At 38.0% G+C, this 19,860-nt stretch overlaps 1 protein-coding gene across 4 annotated transcripts in view; it reads left to right on the forward strand.

The window, feature by feature from the left end:
* Nucleotides 1–19,860, forward strand: part of LOC120766126 (ephrin type-A receptor 6) — a 372,678-nt gene that overhangs the window by 74,306 nt on the left and 278,512 nt on the right. For all 4 annotated transcript variants that reach the window (XM_040091493.2, XM_040053571.2, XM_040091502.2 and 1 more), the window contains exon 3: nucleotides 11,180–11,843. In XM_040091493.2, the coding sequence (XP_039947427.1) occupies nucleotides 11,180–11,843 (664 nt within the window). The remainder of the gene's footprint in view (nucleotides 1–11,179; nucleotides 11,844–19,860) is intronic.

The raw sequence follows: 19,860 nt of genomic DNA on the forward strand, positions 1-19,860 counted from the left end.
GTTGTCCCAAAAATTCGATCTGATGTTTCTAATCTCCAGCAACTCTGAAAGGTGAACTTGAGCATGCCTAGATTACCTGAACTGTCTAACTGGCCTTTGTGAAAAGTCACCTGGTTATTTTCAGAAACCAGTGTGCTGAATAGTGGAACTGAAATAAAAGCGTGGATTGTGAGGTTCTGTGACTTGTGCTGTTACGCCCATTTTATTGCTTTCCTGTTGTTAGTGGCAAAGATTAATGAAACTTTTATAAAGTTGGATAGAAACGGGAAGGGAAGTACATTAAACTACCCCAGCTTGCTGCACACTAATTATTCTGTCAGATCTCATTAGGAAATGGATGCACACAGCAGACTCTGCTTGCTTATTTTAACAGTCTGCTTTGAGAAAGGATTCTGCAAATTGGAGAAGGGTTTGCAGGTCAATATTATACATATGTCAATTTGCAGAAAACATTTTTCCTTCTAACTATCCTTCATCTCAGGTTTCAGCAGAAGAGCAGAATAAGAATAATTAGGGAAGAGCTCTACTATGTTTGGGGAAGTGGTGGGTGGGAAAGGACTTGAATTCAGCACACTGCTCTAAGAAAATTCTTATTTTTGCAGGCATGTAATTTCGGTAAAAGTGATCATGAGACTATGATTATCAGGTAATAGAATTCTGTGGGTTTTCATATGCAAGCCTCTCAAAAGTGATAAATAAGGGCAGAAATTTTGAGAGGTGTTTTTGTGAGGGTCAAAGTTTTGTATCAAAAAGCAGGTATGTAAGAAAAATGTGCCCTTTATGTGGTACATAACAAGCAATGCAGCAAAATAGTACAACTCTTTGTATGTTAAATTGATAGAAATGGTTTGTTTTTGTCAGTCATACATGCTCATTGTCTGCATACTCCAATCTGCATGGTTGGGACTGATAAAGAGGACAAAAATGTGGTTTAAGGGATGAGCGATAGAGCTGTGATTATAAGGTTCTTTCCTGTCTCCTTTGGGCTCTGTCTTCCTTCTTGGGCAGCCTCAGTTCCTTGCTCCTTTGAATGGGACCATGGATCCTGCAGCTTCTTTATTTCTTACAGGCTCTGGTGTAATCAGGGATTGTAGGAGGATGATGTGTTCCAAGATTTTGCCCCAAATACAAAAGTGTGCTTTGAAGGTTGCAAGGTCATGTCATGAAAAGAGAGAAGCTTTGCTCCTGATTACTTTTCTGTTCTGTTGTTAAGAGGGAGTTGCAGAACTCAGATTTCTGATTTGATCATAGCCTAATTTTCAGGGAGTTGGGAGTATTCTTTCTCTATAATTAACATTCTGCAGTATCAGAAAGTAAATAGTATGTAAATGTCAGAAAAGTACTAAATGGTTATCATATATTGAATCATTTGATGACAACAATTTATATCTATGTGATAAATATTTTGCCTTTAAAGAATGGTAGTTAGATGTGGTCCCCAGGACAGTTCTTGGACAAAGACAGGAATAGGAAGATAAAAACTGAATGTGAAGTTGGCTTCTTCCTTCCTTTTCCTGGAGTTTTGGTTCTTGTCTAATTTTACGGGATTGACATTCTCTTCATAACTCTCAAAGCTGAACTGTACTGTGGTCTTCCCTGGCCCTGTGAATACTCCAACATTTGCATTCTAGAAGACTGGGAGGTCTGTTAAAAGCAAAATTTTAACAGCAAAAAAACCCCTAAAGAGTAGCTGTTTCCTAGGAAAAAATTACCTCATTCTACAGAAAAGAGTTTAAAGATTTTTAGTAGAGTTCTTTAACTGCTTTTGGTGTGCATTCTTTCAATGATACCAAGTCAACTTTCATAAAAGCTCTTTGCAGTGTTTCATACTTGAACTGAAAATTATGGGACACTTTAAATAAGTATGTGAAGAGGGTTCACTGATGTAGCACAGCTTGGTTTTAAAAAAAACCAGCTCATAGCATCTGTCCTTCATCAAAAACAAAACCAAACTGTGAGGACATATGTCAAGAAACCTTTCTCTTTTTACTGCTCTGAAATGACAAACATAAATGGCTTTTCCTTTAAAAGGGCATCCTGCTGGTAGGTGATATATTAACTAGAGGCATTGGACCAACATCTCAACAATTGTGTTCAGCTGTAACTTAATAAAGCATTGCTCTCTTAGGGTCAAGTTGTTCTGACAACAGGGAAGGTTCTGGAAGATAAATGTGCAAAGTGTAATCTTCTGGTAAATTACAGAAAAACCTGACATGTAATTTGACCTCTAGTTGACATTCCATGACCAACCTCTGACAGCTGCAGTGATTTTTATCTACAGCAGGTTCCGAATAAAACTCTAGGACTAGTTGGGTGAAAAAAGTCTTATTCTGCTTAAACACTAAAGTCAGGTACCACTGTTGCAGTATCTGCGGGGGAAAAAAAAGGATAATTATCAATTCCAAGAGTTGGGGAGAAATCAACCCAACAATAAATTAAGCTAAAAATTGTCAACATGTATTTAGGTACCTCCTTGATCAGGACACGCTCCAAGCACAGAATGTACACATGGTTCATGTTTCTTTGTGTCATCTTTTAGAAAGCCAGAGCTTGTTCTGCATATCTTGGGGAGATTGTGGTGTTCGAAGATAACTGTGAACTGAAAATAGAGCAAGCTAATCTATAAATCTCTCCACAGTCTTCCATAGGTTGTTTTCCTTCAGAAACCTAAAGAGCACACCTGTGGAAAAAATGTACTTACTGAAGCCCTCCATGTCTTGTCATAAGAATAAATACATTTTAGCTGTTTTCTAATTTGGGTGAACCTAAAGGGATTGCAAACCTACGTAAGATATCTAGTCCTGCCTACCGAATAAACTGAAATACAATTAAATGAAATTTTTCTCCTTTCTCCCATTAGCTCTGTCAGAAGTTGACTCAAAAAATTACTGTTAATGTAGCTGAAAATGAGTAATGAGATGAGGGAGGTTGAAAGAGCATGGAAGTTATTATTATAGTTCACATCTTTTCACATGCAGGACAGTGTAGAAATGAGATGTCTGAGGGTTTGTTTTGATGATGCACTCCTTGACTGTAGTGAGTGGAGTGGGTTTAATGCCAGCTTATTTATAGTATAAGATAATTAAGAGCTTGATGCTCCCTCCATTTGTGCACTCAGAAATAGAAGGAAAGGAAGGTGCACTGGGGAAGGGTAGCAAGTTATTTTCTTCCAGGACATTTTAACAAGTATGACTGGGTCTGAGCTCCCCAAGGAGACATTGCTGCTTTACAAGTCCTTAGTAAATAAGTAATTACATAGGAAGGATGAACAAACTGATATACTGGAAAACACCGGTAATTGTTTTCTTTTAGTTTTTCTTCCTTTTTTTTTACCTTCTGTTCCTGCCTTGGAGTTCACAGAATGTAGATAATGTTCATATGGATAATAGATAAGGTTCATATGGATGGCTTTTTTTTTTTAATATTGTAGGCTTCTCATTTTTATGTATTCATTTCTCAGCACGTTTTGGACACTTTGTTAAGGATGTTTGCAACCTGTAATAGAAGTTATTTAGAGTTTTTTGGCACGGATCTGTTTAACCTAGAAAATTAGTATGGCTGTAGTGCATGTAGCTGAAATACACAAGCTTATGAATTTACATACAAATAAACTGAGCTGCCACTGATGCTGCTATTCAGCTTGCTCCACTTGTAATAATTGGTTCTTCTGTTCACCTCTCAGATTTTATTTCCAGTGGTTTTAGGCTCAGTTAAGTGGCAAGATATGATAGCATTGCTTCTGGCTTTCACTGGAGTGTATTAATATGATCCCTTGCAAGCCAATAAATATAAGTTTGTGCCTTTAATTAGTCACATAGCTCTAATCTTGGTTTTCCCCCTTTTGATCCTCTGCCTGGAAGGGATAAGTAGCTTGAAGAAAAAACGAAGTCAGGAATTTATTTGTAGCGAGCAATAACACTTGTTAGGGTGGTGGTGGGAGGCTGAAGGTGATTTATGAAAGATGCAGGCATTCAGTTCTCCAGCAGCGGTTTGGTCGCAGGTATTCCAGCCAGATGTGTGCCACAGGAATGGGCTCTACTTCACCAGGCAGCACAACAGCTGGAAGGGAATAGAGCGTGGTTCTGAAGGAGCCCATTAGTCAATACTCAAAGGAAGAGTTGTGTTGCAGGGGAGCTTTGCAGCATCATCAGTTCAGCCCCTGTGGGTAGTGTCAGATCAGGGCATCCACACTGATGCGGCTCCTGGCACACAGCATGCTGGCAAAAATCACTGATCTGTTGCTTCACCTTCCTCTTAATATCTTTAGTTTTGCTTCTTTAGTTTTATGTCTTATGCTGAATTAATGTGTTGGTATTTATAAAGCACTCCACAGATGAAAAGCCTTACATAGCTGCTTTGTGTAATTATTATTTTTAATTGTTTCCATTTGTATAATTTCAATTAGAATCGCTAATGGACTAGTACAAACTCAATAAGAAGTAGAAAAGGTGGGATTTTTTTCTTCCTTTTTTTTCCAAGAAAGTAGCTTTTAGAAAAAATTGGGTAGAGATAGAAGAAGTGGACAGATTCTCTTCTGGGTTTCACTTCATCCATATTAACCTCACTGACTGCTTGCTAATTACAGGAATTTAAATATGCCAATGCCCACATTAAAAAAAATGAGATCCACTGCTTTTCAGTGGAAAAACCTGGAGCTTGAAAAGGTATTTATACAATTTATACCATCAGTGGTACTGAAGTCCTTTTTTTCCCTGGAGTGACTAGTCAGGAAATGAAAATGGGAAACTCTGAATCATAGCCCTCTTTGTGGGTGCACATAGCCAGGACCACTGGTGTTCTGGGACTCTGGGCTGTTCACTTAAAACTTCACTGCTTGGAATGGTAAAGGCAGAAAATCTTCCTGCTGCTGAAGGGGAATTTCAGTTATCAGGATTGTAGATTCAAAGCAGGGAAAGCAAGTAAGACAGAACTGATATTTGGAAATTTGTGCATGCCAGTCAGATTTGTGATGTGATGCACAATTTCTGAAGATTTAAAGTGGTTTAATCAGTCATTTGACTCAGCGTGTGCATTATGTCATGGGGCAGACAAGGTCAGCCCTCAGACTGAGGGCTGAGAAAATCGACTGAGTATATCTGCCTGCCCTAAAGTTGTTTTGCCTTCCCAGCAGGCCAGCCCAATTGGCATGTTAAAGTTCATGGGAAGTGCAGGTCTGGCAGGAGGGGAGTTTATGGCCCACCTAGGGTACCAAGGGGCTTGGTGAGTCAGAGCCACTGCAGTGGTGATGTGACAGCCCAGGGCTGCTCACAAACACCTGAATAAGATCAGGTTTGAAACTTAAACCCTGAATTTGTAGAAGTTTCTAAACTAGAAACATAGAGCTTGCTCAAAGTTTGTTATTTGTTTTGTGTTTTGGTTTTTTTTTTTTTTTCTTAAAGCTTCCTCAACACTGTTTTTTCTGTGTTTCTAAGTACCTGAGGACACACACACATTTACCACAACATTATCTGTGCTATTTTGGAGATCCAGCAAGGTCCCTCAGGCCACATAGCTGATGCAGACAGCTATTGTGCAGCATTACCAAAGTACCTAGTGGCTGCACTGAGCAGTGCTGTAACATTCTGCTCCAGTTACTCCAAGTGTGCGAGGTGCTGGGAAAAGCAGAGCCAGGATTGCTGCAGCTCCCCATATATAGGAAATAAAGCAACACAGCAGCAAATAAGTCTTCTACTGTTACACACCTAATACTTAAGACCCCTGTGTTTCAACGTGTGTGTTGATGTTTAGAGCTGTCTTCAGGTATTCTTGATTAGTCTCATAAATCTCACTCAGCCAAGTGAGGGCTGCTGGGCTCTTGTTCTGCTTGCCCTGCATCAGCATTATTCTGTTTAATCACAGCAGACTCTGCAGCTGCTGGCAGCCAAATGTAACACACAACTATTGTGATTAGCCAGACCCACCTCTATTCTAGTAGCAGATACCTGTGAAACCACTGGGTTATGTATTTTTTATTATTATTATTTCTTCTGTAAGGCAGAGGCCAGCAGAGCAGGTCTCTGTTGCAGGTCCCAGGGACAGCGTGCTGGCAGATTTTTGAAGGGCACACAGCAGGGTTGAGTGTTACGAGCTGTAGTATCTTGAAAAGGTGTGGACTTTCTGCTCTCACTTTCCATTCAGTTCTGAATACGTTGGAAATGTTGCATTACAAAGGGATAAGGTGCCCCTGGAAAGGTGATCAGCAGCACTTTTCACAACTTAGTTGTGGCATCTCTCACCACCTGCTGGGGTTTTACTAGTGTGTCTCATTTAAAAAGCAAATTACATTGTGGCACGCCATTCTTGCAGATCCTTGGTGCAAGTTATTGAGTCTTTTATAGTCAATAATGCATTCAGGGAAACAATGGTCTTGTTCCAGAGTGCTGGGGAGAAAAGTATTTTATATAGTAGTGGCTGGTTTCAATTATATTTCCGTTTATAATAAACAGCCTTCATGTGTATGTGTGTGAATTCTTTTGGGTTTTCTTCCCATTTTTCCATAGATCTCTTTTCTGAATGTACTTTTTCATGATCTGTTATGGAAGGAATTATGTATTATTCTCTCTGCCTTCTGTTTTATCCTTTCTCTGCCCTGCCCAGACAGTAGGGACATCATTCTGTGTAACTCTTCCATTGGTGCATTATCATGCCCTGCAGATTTTGAGGGGCTTGACTGCTTACTCTCATATTCTCTGTATAGAAAACAGATGTCACATTTTCCTCTAAACCTGCATTGTGATTGTCACTTTAGTTCTACAGAGATAAATAAAATTGTGCTACATATTGCTGTTCATTCCCTAAGTGACTTTAAACTTCCTCAGCTTTAAATGCAGGAACATAAGTAGTTCAGTTGCTGTTTTGTTTTGCCGGCTATGTCAAATTGTACTTGCTAAGACATACACAAATAGCTAGGGAATTTTGTCTGCTTTTCTTCAAATAGGCGTATTCTGAGATTTCAGTGTGATCACTCATATTTGGGGGTCTCAGCACCTGTGTTTGCTTACAGAATTGTAGATCTTGGGAAAAGTGAGGGCCAAGAAAAATAAATTAGTGGGAAAGGGGGAAAATATGAAGTTATACTTTTAACTTACAGCAATTCTGTAGCTCTTCTAAAGCTTTAGTCTTGCTGTCATCGTAAATGCCAACTGTGTCTTAAAATGTTCATTTCCTAAGCACATTACTTTGAGATAAGTTCCTTTTCCTTCAGTTCTGTAATGGAGTGTGTAGCTGCTTTTGCCTGAATGCGTGTTGTCAGATGGCAGCCGTGCATGCCAAGTGTAAGTCTTCCTCTGGTGTTTCTTCCTTTGGACCTTTCTGATCTCATTTTTATTAAGATCATCTCACTGGAGATTAGTATAAGGGAATTCTTTAAACTCTTATTTTTACTGTTCTGCTTGTTTCCATGGAAATGGATCTATAAGATTGTCAGGAGTGAACAGCTCAGTGTTCTTCATGTGTAGATTTCATTAGGTGGCTCCCAGCTGAGATCTGGGATGACCTAAGTAAGTAGTAAACAATTTACTGGTGTAAAAAAAAAAGGACCAATTTAGAGAAAACACTGTATGCATTCTTTTTATCCTCACTGGGTGTCCCAAGTAAGGAAATGCTTATTTAACTGGTTTTGGGTACACTGTTTTTGAGTTGCATGGACACACTTGCAACTTTCTTAATACTTTTTTCAGGATAGTAGCAGTTCTGTACAACAAATGCAGTCCATCCCTTTTATAGGTTGGACTTTATGACTGAGCTGTCTTAGGTGGATGTTTGTGGGCAATGAGGGATAGATATGTCAGGAAACTGCATTTCTACAGTTCAAGTTCACTGAATTTTCAATTATCAGCCTATGTTTGTGTGTGAGAAGTAGCTGACAACTCCATTTCTGAAATTACTTCATTTGCTGAAGCCAAGAGAGTAAACCAGATCTCTGTAGCATGAACCTTACATATTTTGTTCTTCAGTTTAGAAAGGAGACCTTCCTTTTCTTGCCAGATAAGAATAAGACTTATCACCACTGAGGATTTACCTTAACAGTCGTGCCATCTTAGCAGATGGTAAAACACAGAATGGCTGAAGTCAACAGGTTTTGTTCCCCCGTTTCCTATCTCATTATTTTCAGGCACAGCTTTCCGTTCTCCACATAGAAAAGCCAGTGCTTATCCCCCATGTGTTTTGCTCAACAAGTGGTTTGTGTAAAATGTTGTACCCAGGGGTGCCACTGTGTGCCTGATATCTAAATGTGTTCACGTGAAGTCTGCCACAACCTTCTCTTGTTCAGGGGTGAGCTCAGATACACTGGTTAGGTATGTGCAGGTGCAGAACCCTTCATTTTTAGAGAATTATCCTTAGAGTAAAATGATAGGGATAAAAGGGAGGGAACTTTCTGGCTTAGGATACAAATGCACCAAAATTTGTAAGAGTATATGGTTTTTTCCATAAACTGGTGAGTGAGGGCATGGGCTTAAGCAACCAATGTCCCCCCTTTTTTCTTAAAATGAGGTAAAATAATGGTAATCTTGGGATGCACAGGATTCTAAAACTGCCATCCTGTTACCAAACTGCTGTGGGCTCAGTGCCTCAGTAATTATCTGAGATTAAGAACCTGGTATTAATCCATCAATCAATGTGACAACTTGTGGGAGAGGTGTCTTTCACTACATGTGAAGTTTATCTTGATATCAGCTCTTTAGGGAGGAGATATTTTCAACTACTTGATATATCTACCTCTGTTAATTGGAACAGCTTTCAGTACTGATGTGTACTAAAAAACTCTGCTGATTTTTTTTTTTTTTTTTTTTTTAATCTCCAGTGTCTTGGTTTAAAATAGAATTTAAAAAAAAATGGATTCAATGAAAATAGTTCAGTATTATATAGCTTATACAAGCTTAAAGTTACATGATTTGCTCTTAATATTGTTCTCTGTACAGCTGTTGGAAATTAGTGAAGTTTAAAAAGGAGGGCTTTTACGGTAGTTGATAGAGGTATGGAAACTGCTGAGACTGTATCCAACTAAAATCCCAGTACAATTTGTAGCTTAATCTCATATTTTGTACTTGGATGCGATGAGTAATCTTGGAATCTTCTCTCCACCAATCTTCAAATTGTAGGTTCTTCTGTTTCAGTGAATTACTCCTCCTTTATGCTGCATGTAAAATGTAACCCCTTAGCCATGCTGGCTTTTATACCATTGTTCAACTAGAATTTTGAAGTCTTTCCTCCAAATGTTGCTTTTGACATGTTTTTTCCACAAATCCTGGAACTCCAGGTATAAGAATTAGCTTTATGCTGCTGCTGTTTGCATCAACACTAGCAGAGGTTTTCTTCGTTTGAAAAGACTGTAATCAAAAGGATTTGAAGATAAAGTAACATATTGGGATGGGTGAAGTTTGAAGGAGGTCTGAACTGTCAGCTTGTCTAAGCCAGACAACTCCTGCCAGTTTTCTGAGTGTCAGGTCAGGGATTTTTGTGGGAGCCACCACCTTCCTGTGCAGATATCACCAGTGAGGTGCTTCTGTTAGTTTGGTTTTGAAGTTTTGCACAGCTTGAACTTAAAATTTGATTAAATGAGAGCCATAATATGAAATACACCCAAAAGAAAACCAGTGTGTTTGATAAATTGTTTGGCTTTTTGCTGACTGCACTGAATTCAACTGCTGCCTCTCCTTACTGTTTTTATCAGATGAGAAGTGCAACTCAGGTAAAATTAAAAGGAGATTGTATTCTATGCAGGGAGATTGTGTCCATGTCAGAGACTGTTACAGAGTGAGTTCTGTCAGACTTTTCAGTCACTGAAAGTGATGTTTTGGGGTGGTGGAAGTCACCTTGTTTCTGCTGAGTTTCTGCTCTAGGACTAAGAGCACATTCTGTATTTGTAACTGTACCTTACCCATCATTGCCCAGTGCAGTGGCTAGATTGAGATGTTCAATGTTAACCTTTTTCCAAATATTTAATATGTATTATGCTTAGACTACTAGTTCTTATTAAATAGTTTTGCGGATTTTAAACATTTTTCTTGCCCAAAGGTAAATTCCCCTGAAATGGAAGATCTCAGCAGGCTATCTGGGAGCACAGTGCAAAGGCACAGGCACAAAGTATGAGACATCTGCTTTGAATGACTAAAGCCCTGTCCATGTTTGATCAACCCATTTTGTTTTATTCTTTGAAACCACTTATTGAAGTGCTGAGCCTTTCCTTTCCTACAGAAGTAATTGATTGATACTATTAACTGCACAGTTAACAGCTAACTTTAGGGCTTTAATTTCTAAGTTCAAATGAAGATATTGATTCAGAGTGAATATATAAATATTTCTGAAGAGAATCTCCTGGTAAGAGGAGGATATTTTTGATTTTTTTTTCTTCCTTAATAATTTTATGAGACAGTAGCAAGTTGAGGCCTTTATTTCAAGCTGGCATATGCCAGCTCTTGGAAAGCTCTTCTATATTTTTAAAACAACATTGTTTTTTAAAACAACTGGCTAATCTTTAAATCTGTTTGGTGTGGTGGAGAGCTGTTTGGTGGGTTCTTGTTCCTTTTTCTTTTTTGAGATCTCTCTGAAGCATACAGTATATCTTCCTTTAAATGTAACTTTAACTTTGGTTGGGTTTGGTTCTCTCTCTTTTTTTTTTTTTTTTTTTTTTTTTTTTTTTTTTTTTTTTCCCCTGCTGTTTCTGCCCCAGTGGATCAGTACAGCTGAAAGCCAAGCTAAAACTTCTGATGGGACTCAATATTTTTGTATACAGAACTATAAATGGTTCTGTGTTTTGATAAAAAAAATTTCTCTAGTGCTACATTGATATTATGATTGCTCAGCAGAAAATTGATTCAGTTATATTGAAGCTATTTTTGGAATGTTGGTAATATTTTGAAGTAGCAGACTTTTTATATAATAAGCATTTAGTGAGCCTTTGATATAAAGTATACAAAGATATATAAAAATATAAACATGGTCTGTATTTGCTAGGCCCCAGTCATTTTTTAATGTTTTATTTAATAGAAATCTATTGTGGAGTTTCTGAAATCAAACTTGTGGTGTCCTGTAGTTTTCTTCTGTAACTACTGCTTTTCCACTAAACTTTGAGTAATTATCCATAATTAAGCCATAGGTGCATATATGTGGGGCACGTGTATGTGTATGCATAATAGATATTTTTCCTGGGTTTTGAGCACTTTTATTTTCTTTTCAGTGGGATGCCATAACTGAAATGGATGAACACAACCGTCCCATTCACACTTACCAGGTGTGCAACGTGATGGAGCCCAACCAGAACAACTGGCTGCAAACCAACTGGGTCTCCCGCGACGCCGCGCAGAAAATCTACGTGGAGATGAAGTTCACCCTGAGGGACTGCAACAGCATTCCCTGGGTGCTGGGGACCTGCAAGGAAACATTCAATCTCTACTACGTGGAGTCAGATGAGCCTCATGGAGTAAAATTCAAGCCAAACCAGTACACTAAAATCGATACCATAGCTGCTGATGAGAGCTTCACCCAGATGGACTTGGGCGACCGCATCCTCAAGCTCAACACGGAGGTTCGTGAAGTTGGGCCGATCAACAAGAAGGGATTTTATCTTGCTTTTCAGGACATTGGAGCATGCATTGCATTGGTGTCAGTCCGTGTCTATTACAAGAAGTGCCCTTTCACGGTCCGTAATTTGGCCATGTTTCCTGACACCATTCCAAGGGTGGATTCTTCCTCGCTGGTGGAAGTACGGGGCTCCTGCGTGAAGAGTGCTGAAGAACGGGACACCCCAAAATTGTATTGTGGGGCAGATGGGGATTGGCTGGTGCCGCTGGGACGATGCATCTGCAGTGTGGGATATGAAGAACTGGAGGGTTCCTGCCACGGTAAGAAAAACATTGTTGGATTTTTCTTTTTTTTTTAATTTTTAAGAGAAGTCATATACTGTCATATTTTCTTCCACTGTCCATATTAGTTTCCAAATGATTTGAGAATAAGGTGCTTTTTTTCTGTAGTAATGCTTGTGAACAATGATATCTCAGTGGCTGCTGAGGCTGTCTGCTGTGCTTCAATATTGGCTTTGTAGCAAAAAAGGGGAGAGTCTGTACCCATCATTTATGAAAATGACTCTGGTTTTTGCTCAAGAATTCCTCAGATTGCATGGTGCTAGGCAAGCTCCACAGCAGCTTTGGATAATGGAGAGCATTAAAAGCACTATGCACTGTAATCAGAAAATGAAATTCACTTTGTTGTCTGATCTTGCTGGCATTAATTATCAAAATACACTCATTGCAAAGATACAATGTTGACAATGTCATTATTGGAAGCCAGCATAATTTTGTACATAAGGTCAAAAGGTTTCTCTCCTAATGGGATAAGGATTTTCTCTGAAACTTTAATGCTGAATGAATTCCTGTCCATTATGCAAGTGAGTCATACCCTAGATCTGTACATGAGCAATATAGCCAGCAGCCAAAGTCTAACAAATGTTTTCTGCAGTACATTGACTCCACTGGTTTATTCAACTGGCCATCTGATCTGCTGAGCAGGTCCTCCAAAGTGAAATTGAGTACCCAAAGCCACGAGTTTTTGCATAGTCTTACCTATTTGCCCCAAGAATTACAAATTACTACTTTAGAAAATTGTAATCTAATAGAGCTTTGACATGTTTTGAAATAGTTTTCATAGGTTGATGTTGTCCATTTAATCTTCTACTGTGAATCTAAGTATTTTTGCTATTTTTTCCCTAAGTTTTTCAGAGTACCTTTGTCTTGCATTGCTTTGTGAATGTCACACCCAAGGTGTGCAGGAGATGCTTTTGTAACTGAAGAACACAGTTTAATTCCAGTAGTTCCCACTCTGCAGTGTGTAAACCATGAGTGGAAGGGTTCCTGTTCAGGGTGGCAACGTTTGTGCCAGAGCTGGTGGTGGAGATGCATACTGGGACAGCTGGGAAAGCATTTGTACAATGGGAATTTTTCAGTGTGGCTGTTGAGTGTTGTCAACTGAACCATGATGCGTGTGTTGATAGACATCTTTCAGATTGCCATAATGTTCCATTTTGAAACTTTGCTTCTTGCCTGAGACAGGAACAACAAATTCAGAGTTTGGAGTTGTTTCTTTAATATCCATTAAATAAAAATATACCTGAACATTGCTAACTCTTTGAGGGGAAAATCTTTAAGATTTACACTGAGCTTCTTTTTGGAGAAGCAGAGAACTGGGTGGGGGAAAAGTAGAAGCCACTCTATTCTAGCCTGATAAGAGCTGATATGTATTTATAAAGTTGGCATGTGTTGGAATTTGGGGGAAGAACCAAAAAGACAAAGTCCCTCCCATTGTCTTGCTGGAGGTGCAAATCTGAGCCTTGAAAGTACTTTGCGCTCTCCTGTCAGTGTTTTGTACAGGCATAATCTGTGATGTACTCCGGAGAGAACCTTTTCTCTCTTCTGCATGAAAATAACAGTCAAAATAATTTTGCATTTTGAAGTCTGTTCTGACAAATAATTGAGTGGTGGGAAATACTTACTAATGGTTGAATATATTTTTCCTACTTGGAAATTATATCAAACTTTTTATACCTCAGCCTGTGGCTCATTGGGGAATAAGCACTTTGCAGCAAATGTGGCTTCTCTGTCACAGAATTTAAAGAATAAATTTCTATTTTGTTATTTGTAGAGATGCAGACTCTCTATTCAAAAAATACTAAATAGCATAAGGAAGGACATATTCTGCCTTTGTCATTGCTCATCATTTTGCAAAGCAGCAAGAATGGGAATAAAAAGTCTTTGATCAGTTTTACTACTGCTCTTTAAAATCATAGGTTATTTGCAGCTGCCTAAGTCTCATTTACCTGCTTTCCTAACTGGCAACATTTCAATTATTTCAATATATGTCAGATCTATGCATCTCTTTGTCTGTGGATGTCTCACTATTCCCTATGCATTGTATTTTATTTTAAAATCATCATTTCAGAGCCAAAGTGTCTGAAAAGAATTCCCAACTGGATTATAATATCCATACCTGTTAAATATATACCAAATATCTCTAGTTAACTCAGAGACATTAAGTGTAGGGGATTTTTCACTACTTCAGGACTGTCTTCATTTTCTGAAGTCACTGGGGTGGGGGAAGTGGCATTGACTACAATAAATTCCCAGGTATTTGTGTGCTCTGTACATTTTTAATAGGATAACATGGAATATACCAATCTTCTCTAAATTTATTATGTAAACAAACTCTCAGCCTCTGATTTGAACTACTTTTCAAGATTTCACCCTCAAAATCCTGAAACAGCAGCATCATTCACATGTTCTTCTGTATCTTCAGGCATAATGAAAAAATTAGAACCGGTAATTTGGCAATGCGGATCAGAGGTGGCTCTGATATGAACTGCTGGCTTTGCTAATTTGTAGACACCAGCCCCATTACCCAGCTGCAGCTTAGAAGGAGGAGATGCTGCACAGGATTCTGGTAAACAACAATTAAAAGTGGCATGTTCAAGACTGTGTTCTCTGAATGTCAGCCCAAGAGAAGTTGTGCTAAATTTAACAAATGTATAATATATACAGGTCATATCAGGACTTTGTGGTGGGCTTTTTTTTTTTTACATAGCAACAAACAGCCATGACAAGGAATCTTTTACAAACTTAATCATAATGGTTCAGTTCTGTTTGGGCATGATATGGGAATAATTGGATGACTGCTAACTGAAGTTTGACTTTTTAATGATTTACCAAAAGTTATCTGACTTACTCAAGGTTAGGAATTAATTGCAAAGAAAAATTCAATTATATATAGCAAATATTAATTATTAGAGTAATTTCAGATTTTACTTTAGTTCTAACCCGTCAAACACAGTGTAAAAGTATATTTCACCAGCTGTAAAAATTGATTCTTCTTGAGCAATATTCTTATGGAAGGCATCACTTCCAAAGTGGGGTGTATTTTGTATAGTTGAAGCAATGCTAAGAGTTGAAAACGTAAAATGGGTACTGACAGACTCACCTGGTTTACTTTAATTTAGACAAATAGAGTAAGAAGTGAAAAATGTAAAATTCAAATTCTCTGGCCTTGAGTTGGCTGAACAGCACTTCCTAGGGATACTAATGCCTGAACACTTGGAGTTTTTAACTGAACAAACACTTCTTTCCATTATTCATCGCTTGAATTTGTGGTGATGTTTCAGTGTTAGTGTTTCTGCTTTGGTAGGTGATCTTTGATCTTCAGCCCTTCCATCTGATCCAATGGGAAACTACCCTCATTTTTCAAGTATTAACTAATCCTCTCCTCATATATGTACCTGTAATCTGGCTTTGTTATTGGGAAACCAAGCAGTTCACGTTAGTCATGCTTTTGTTATGTGTGTGCCAGCATCAAAACAGGAAAAGGGGGGGAATAAAGTACTTTGGAGCCACAAGTTTGAGTTAGAGGCACAGTGTTGTGTACGGGCTCCTTTGAGGTTGTCTTCCATGTGTTTATTTGCTCATGAGATCGAATCTTTACCAGGCACTGAAGGAAGCATCTTTAAGGGAAAAGCATAGGAAGTCCTTTGACTACAATAAAAGGGACAAAATGAGATTAAGTAGAAAAATTTTGATGGCTACAAATTATCTTTTTAAGGGAAAACCTTTCCGCCATGGTCCTTCCTGCAGGAGAGCTGGGATGTTCACATGTGCTGGAGTAGATCCCTAAGATACAGGGATGTAAATTTCAATGTAGAATTTCAAATTTGTTTCCTGTCAGAGACAGGAGTTTGTCAAAGAGGCTGGATGAGTGGGGGACTAAGAGGATCCACAGAGTTTTGTCTGTTGCAGAATGGGGCAGCCACGAGCCTGTCTGCTTTGGTCTCTCATGGATATAATTTAAAGAGGTGTCTTTTAATTAGTTTTTTTAATAGTATCTGACTTATTGGTCAATTAAATTAAATAATTACATTATTTCTTTTCAAGTAAACAGACACATGTTAAATGAAATTTTTAAGATTCTTAACTTTTGACTTCTCTGAAAGGGCTTTGCCCTTTTCTCCTGGGCTTAAGCAATGATGGTTTATTTTACATAATTGATGTGAGTCTTCAGAGCTTTAGATTTCACCATTTCAGTGGTAGTACTTGAAACCTTTGTGATTATTGGTGATACATATTTTTTACTGAGAAACTTTCTCTTTGGCCTGTGTAGGGCTGCACGACATCTGGGAAACCCAACACAAATTTTAACTTCCAGTTCTGAATATGGATAAAGTTGAATTGTGGCTTGTCAATTCAGATTCACTTCTTAGGTGGAACTGCTGAATAAATGTTTTTAGTACAAAGCAAGAACAAGGAGAGGGAGGAAAAAAAGTTTTGGGTAATAACAAATCGGTAGGTAAGAGTATAGAAAATGACCTGTTCAAAGCATTGCAGATGCTACTGGTGGCACTTTTATGTTCCTATATCCTGGTTTTAACTTCTCAGTGGCAGGTCATGTGCCAAGCTATTTCAGGCTGTATCTCTTTCATTTGTACTTTCTCCACTTGCATGACGAAAATCATTTTGTCCTTAAGACTTACAATTAGTGTGAAATAAAAATAACATTGTTGCCTGGCTGAAATGGGAGGTAAATGAGGGATGGTGAACTGTGGCATGGATGAGGTATTACTTACTGTCAAAAGGATGAATTTTTAGTGAGTTGTACCTATCTAGAGAGGTCTGACTTGGCTGAATTCATAAATTTTGCCTTTTTTTCAGCACTTTTAGGTTGTTTTGATGGCTGTTTCTGGTTTGTTGTGTTTTCATTTGTTTGGATTTTTTTAATTGTAGCATTTTTGCATCTTTTCAGCACCTTAAAAAGGTGGATATTTAAGTTAGTTACTGATTTTGATTTTTTTTTTTTTTTTGTGGAGGGTCTTTTTGTTTTGGTTTTCTTTTTTAGTGCAAAGTGGTAAGAATTAAATAAGTACCTGAGGTCACCTGTCTTCAATGACAGCTGGAGTTAAACAGAAAAATCTCAGTGCCCTATAAATTAGCATTGTAGCTCACAACCAACCCTTTTTACTTAATCTATGGTCACCTGCAGATTGTTCAGCTGGATAAATTGTAATACAAAAAGTCTGATAAAACAGCTGAAAAAGGGTGCTGGTTCAGAAGTAAGAATTTAAAGGAGGGGAAAAAAAAACCCCAAGCATTTACATTTGAATTTACTTAGTAAGGAAACTCTAGTGATAATAAATGAGCAAAAGTTGTTTGCACATTCTTGTCATGTCATACTTGCATTATTTTGAGCAAATAAAGAACCTTACAATAGCCACTGTAACCTGATTTCCAGAATATTTCTCTTTAAAAATTCAAATCAAAGCCTTGATTTTAGTAACTGCACCTAAATAAATTATGCATAAATAGAATATTTATATACATAATACATAAATGTATTGTTTGCAAACTGAATTAATGTTGGCAATTGCTGTTTTTCACTCTGATACTGAAATGTGCATTGAATAGAATCCCGCCTTGATAGCGGAACAAGGAAGGCAGCTGAGGTTAAATAGCGAGTTTCAAACTGAAAAAGTCAATATTTTCTGTTTGTACACACAAACATAAAACTTTAGCAGCAAAAGCATGCTGGTAACTCGTGTGTGTCTCGCCTCAGGTTTGCGTTAGTGAATATTGCTGGATATTGATCCTACCATCTATTCTTGATAAACAGTAGACAAAAATTGTCCAAGGGAATGCAGGTGTTTGCTGTTGTGTGTGACTTGGTAACAGAGCTGCATGATTTGACATTAGCAGCAGTCCTCAGTAAATTAGTTACTAGCTCTTGCTCTGCTGGGAGAAGTGCACTGCAGTGATGGCCACATGGAAAAATTGTGATACTAATAGGAACAAGCTGTTTTAACTTCTACAGGAAATATAAATACAAGTCTATCTGTGCATCTATTCAACTGTATATAGACAAAGCACATTGTAAAACTGTTTTTTTTTAACTTCTCTGTTTCTCCTGTGTTGCCAAAAAGCAGACAGACAGCTTGGATGCTGTAGTGTGGCAGGAGGCGAAGAAGGAGGAATGCACTGACTGTGTTATTGTCCTGTGTCCCTCACAGTCACAGGATTTGTCCTCAAAATGTCTGTCACATCCTAGAAACACTATCAGAAACCGGCTTCCATTCTTAGATAAAGCAGCTTTTCCTTGCTTGCCAAGTTAATTTTTTTTTTTTTCCTTCTGGGAGTCAGTAGCTAAAGCTTCTGCTCAAACATTCCATTAATTTGCCTTGGAAAAGTTCATTGCACTTTACACATGATCAGCCTCAACTGTTTCAATAATCAAATACATTGAATGAGGGTGAGTTTGGTTTGAGTGAAAGCCTTGGCCTGCTGTATTTGATTGAATGTGAAATTTCAGCTTTGGTTGCTTGCATCTTCCTATACAGCTGAGGAGGCTTTCCTGCAGGTGGAAGAGAAGTGTGGTGGGGTTTTTTTAGTGGCCGAGTATATTCTCAGCATGCGGGTTTGCTTGATGTGCTGAAAACGTGCATCTTTCTGGGTTTGGAAAGAGATCTGGTGTGACCAGCAAATGGGGGGAGAGTAAAACCATAATGCTTCACTTATAAAGCCTCGGTAACGCTTGTGGAATACAAAATGCCTTGTGCTACTCATGGAATTTGTTAAAAGCTGTGAAAGAAGTCCTTTGTAAGGAAGCTGTGACAAACCTTGGCCACCTATATACAAAGCAGCACGACTGTGTGCGCAGCACAATTGTGGTTTAAGGATTTCCATGGCCATTTCTTACTGTAGAATAACAGTTCTGGCATAATAAGGGCTTTGATGTATTTGTCTTTGAAAATGTAGTTTCTAGAATTGTTATTATTCCTGTTGGAGCCCTGAAAAATAAATATAAGCTAAGAGAAAAAATTTTAGTCATCGCGCTCAGCGAAAGTTTCAAAGTTTTTACACTACAGTAGATTGTGGATTTTTTTCAATAATGATTAGAAGTGACTCAAAATGTAGACTATATCTAATTCTAATCATATAATTATTATATATATTACAGATTATAATATATTTAATATAAAGGCTAAGAAATTCTCAAAATCTAGGAATTAGATTTTTTCTTTTTGAAGATTTTTTCCTTTGTCTTCTGTACAAAAGCCCTTAAATTTATGCTTTGAAATAATTGAAACATTTTAGAATATCATCATTATTTCAATATAAATTATGTCCCCTTTGAGAACTCATAAAGTGGAGATCCAAAAATCTGAAGATAATCAACAGTGCTTCCTCCAAGGCAGGTTATTAATCAGTAACACATTCACAAATAAACCATGAAGCATGTTCTGTAAGGAAACTGTTCCTGTAGAGGTTTAGCATCATTTTATGCAAGTCAATTATTAAAGCAATTGTGCTGAGAAATATAATTTCAGAAGTGATCAATAAGAGCTTTTCTCTGGCATGGCATGGCCTGGGAATCACAAGCAGGAGTGAATGCACAGAGATTTCTGAGGAGGTTTGTCTTGAATACAAAAGAATGTGTGGGCGCTTAAAAACTTAAACTGTATTTGCCTTGTGCAAGTCTCAGTAATAATGCAAATGAGACAAAATTTCCTTTAGCCAACACACTTTGCCTTTTCTTCCTAAAAACCTTATGTGGAGAATAATATAAAAAAATTAGTATCAGTTGTCTGGGAAAAACTTACACAGACTATAAGGTATAAGGTAATTTTGTGTCACAATAACTTAGATTTTTAAGGGCATTGGTATTCAAAAGGTTCTCAGAAACCACACCAACCAAAATTTGTGTTGTTTGAGGCGCTTTTTTGGGGGGGGCGGGGGGTTGGGGTAAAGCAGTTTGGAGGCTGCTCACAAGCTGAAGTTCTTGCTGAATGGGAAGAAAACAAAAAAACTGGATGACAAATGACAAAATTATGACTGATAC

The sequence above is a fragment of the Hirundo rustica genome, chromosome 2 (genome assembly GCF_015227805.2).
Source record: "Hirundo rustica isolate bHirRus1 chromosome 2, bHirRus1.pri.v3, whole genome shotgun sequence".
In the NCBI taxonomy this organism is placed as follows: Eukaryota; Metazoa; Chordata; class Aves; order Passeriformes; family Hirundinidae; genus Hirundo; species Hirundo rustica.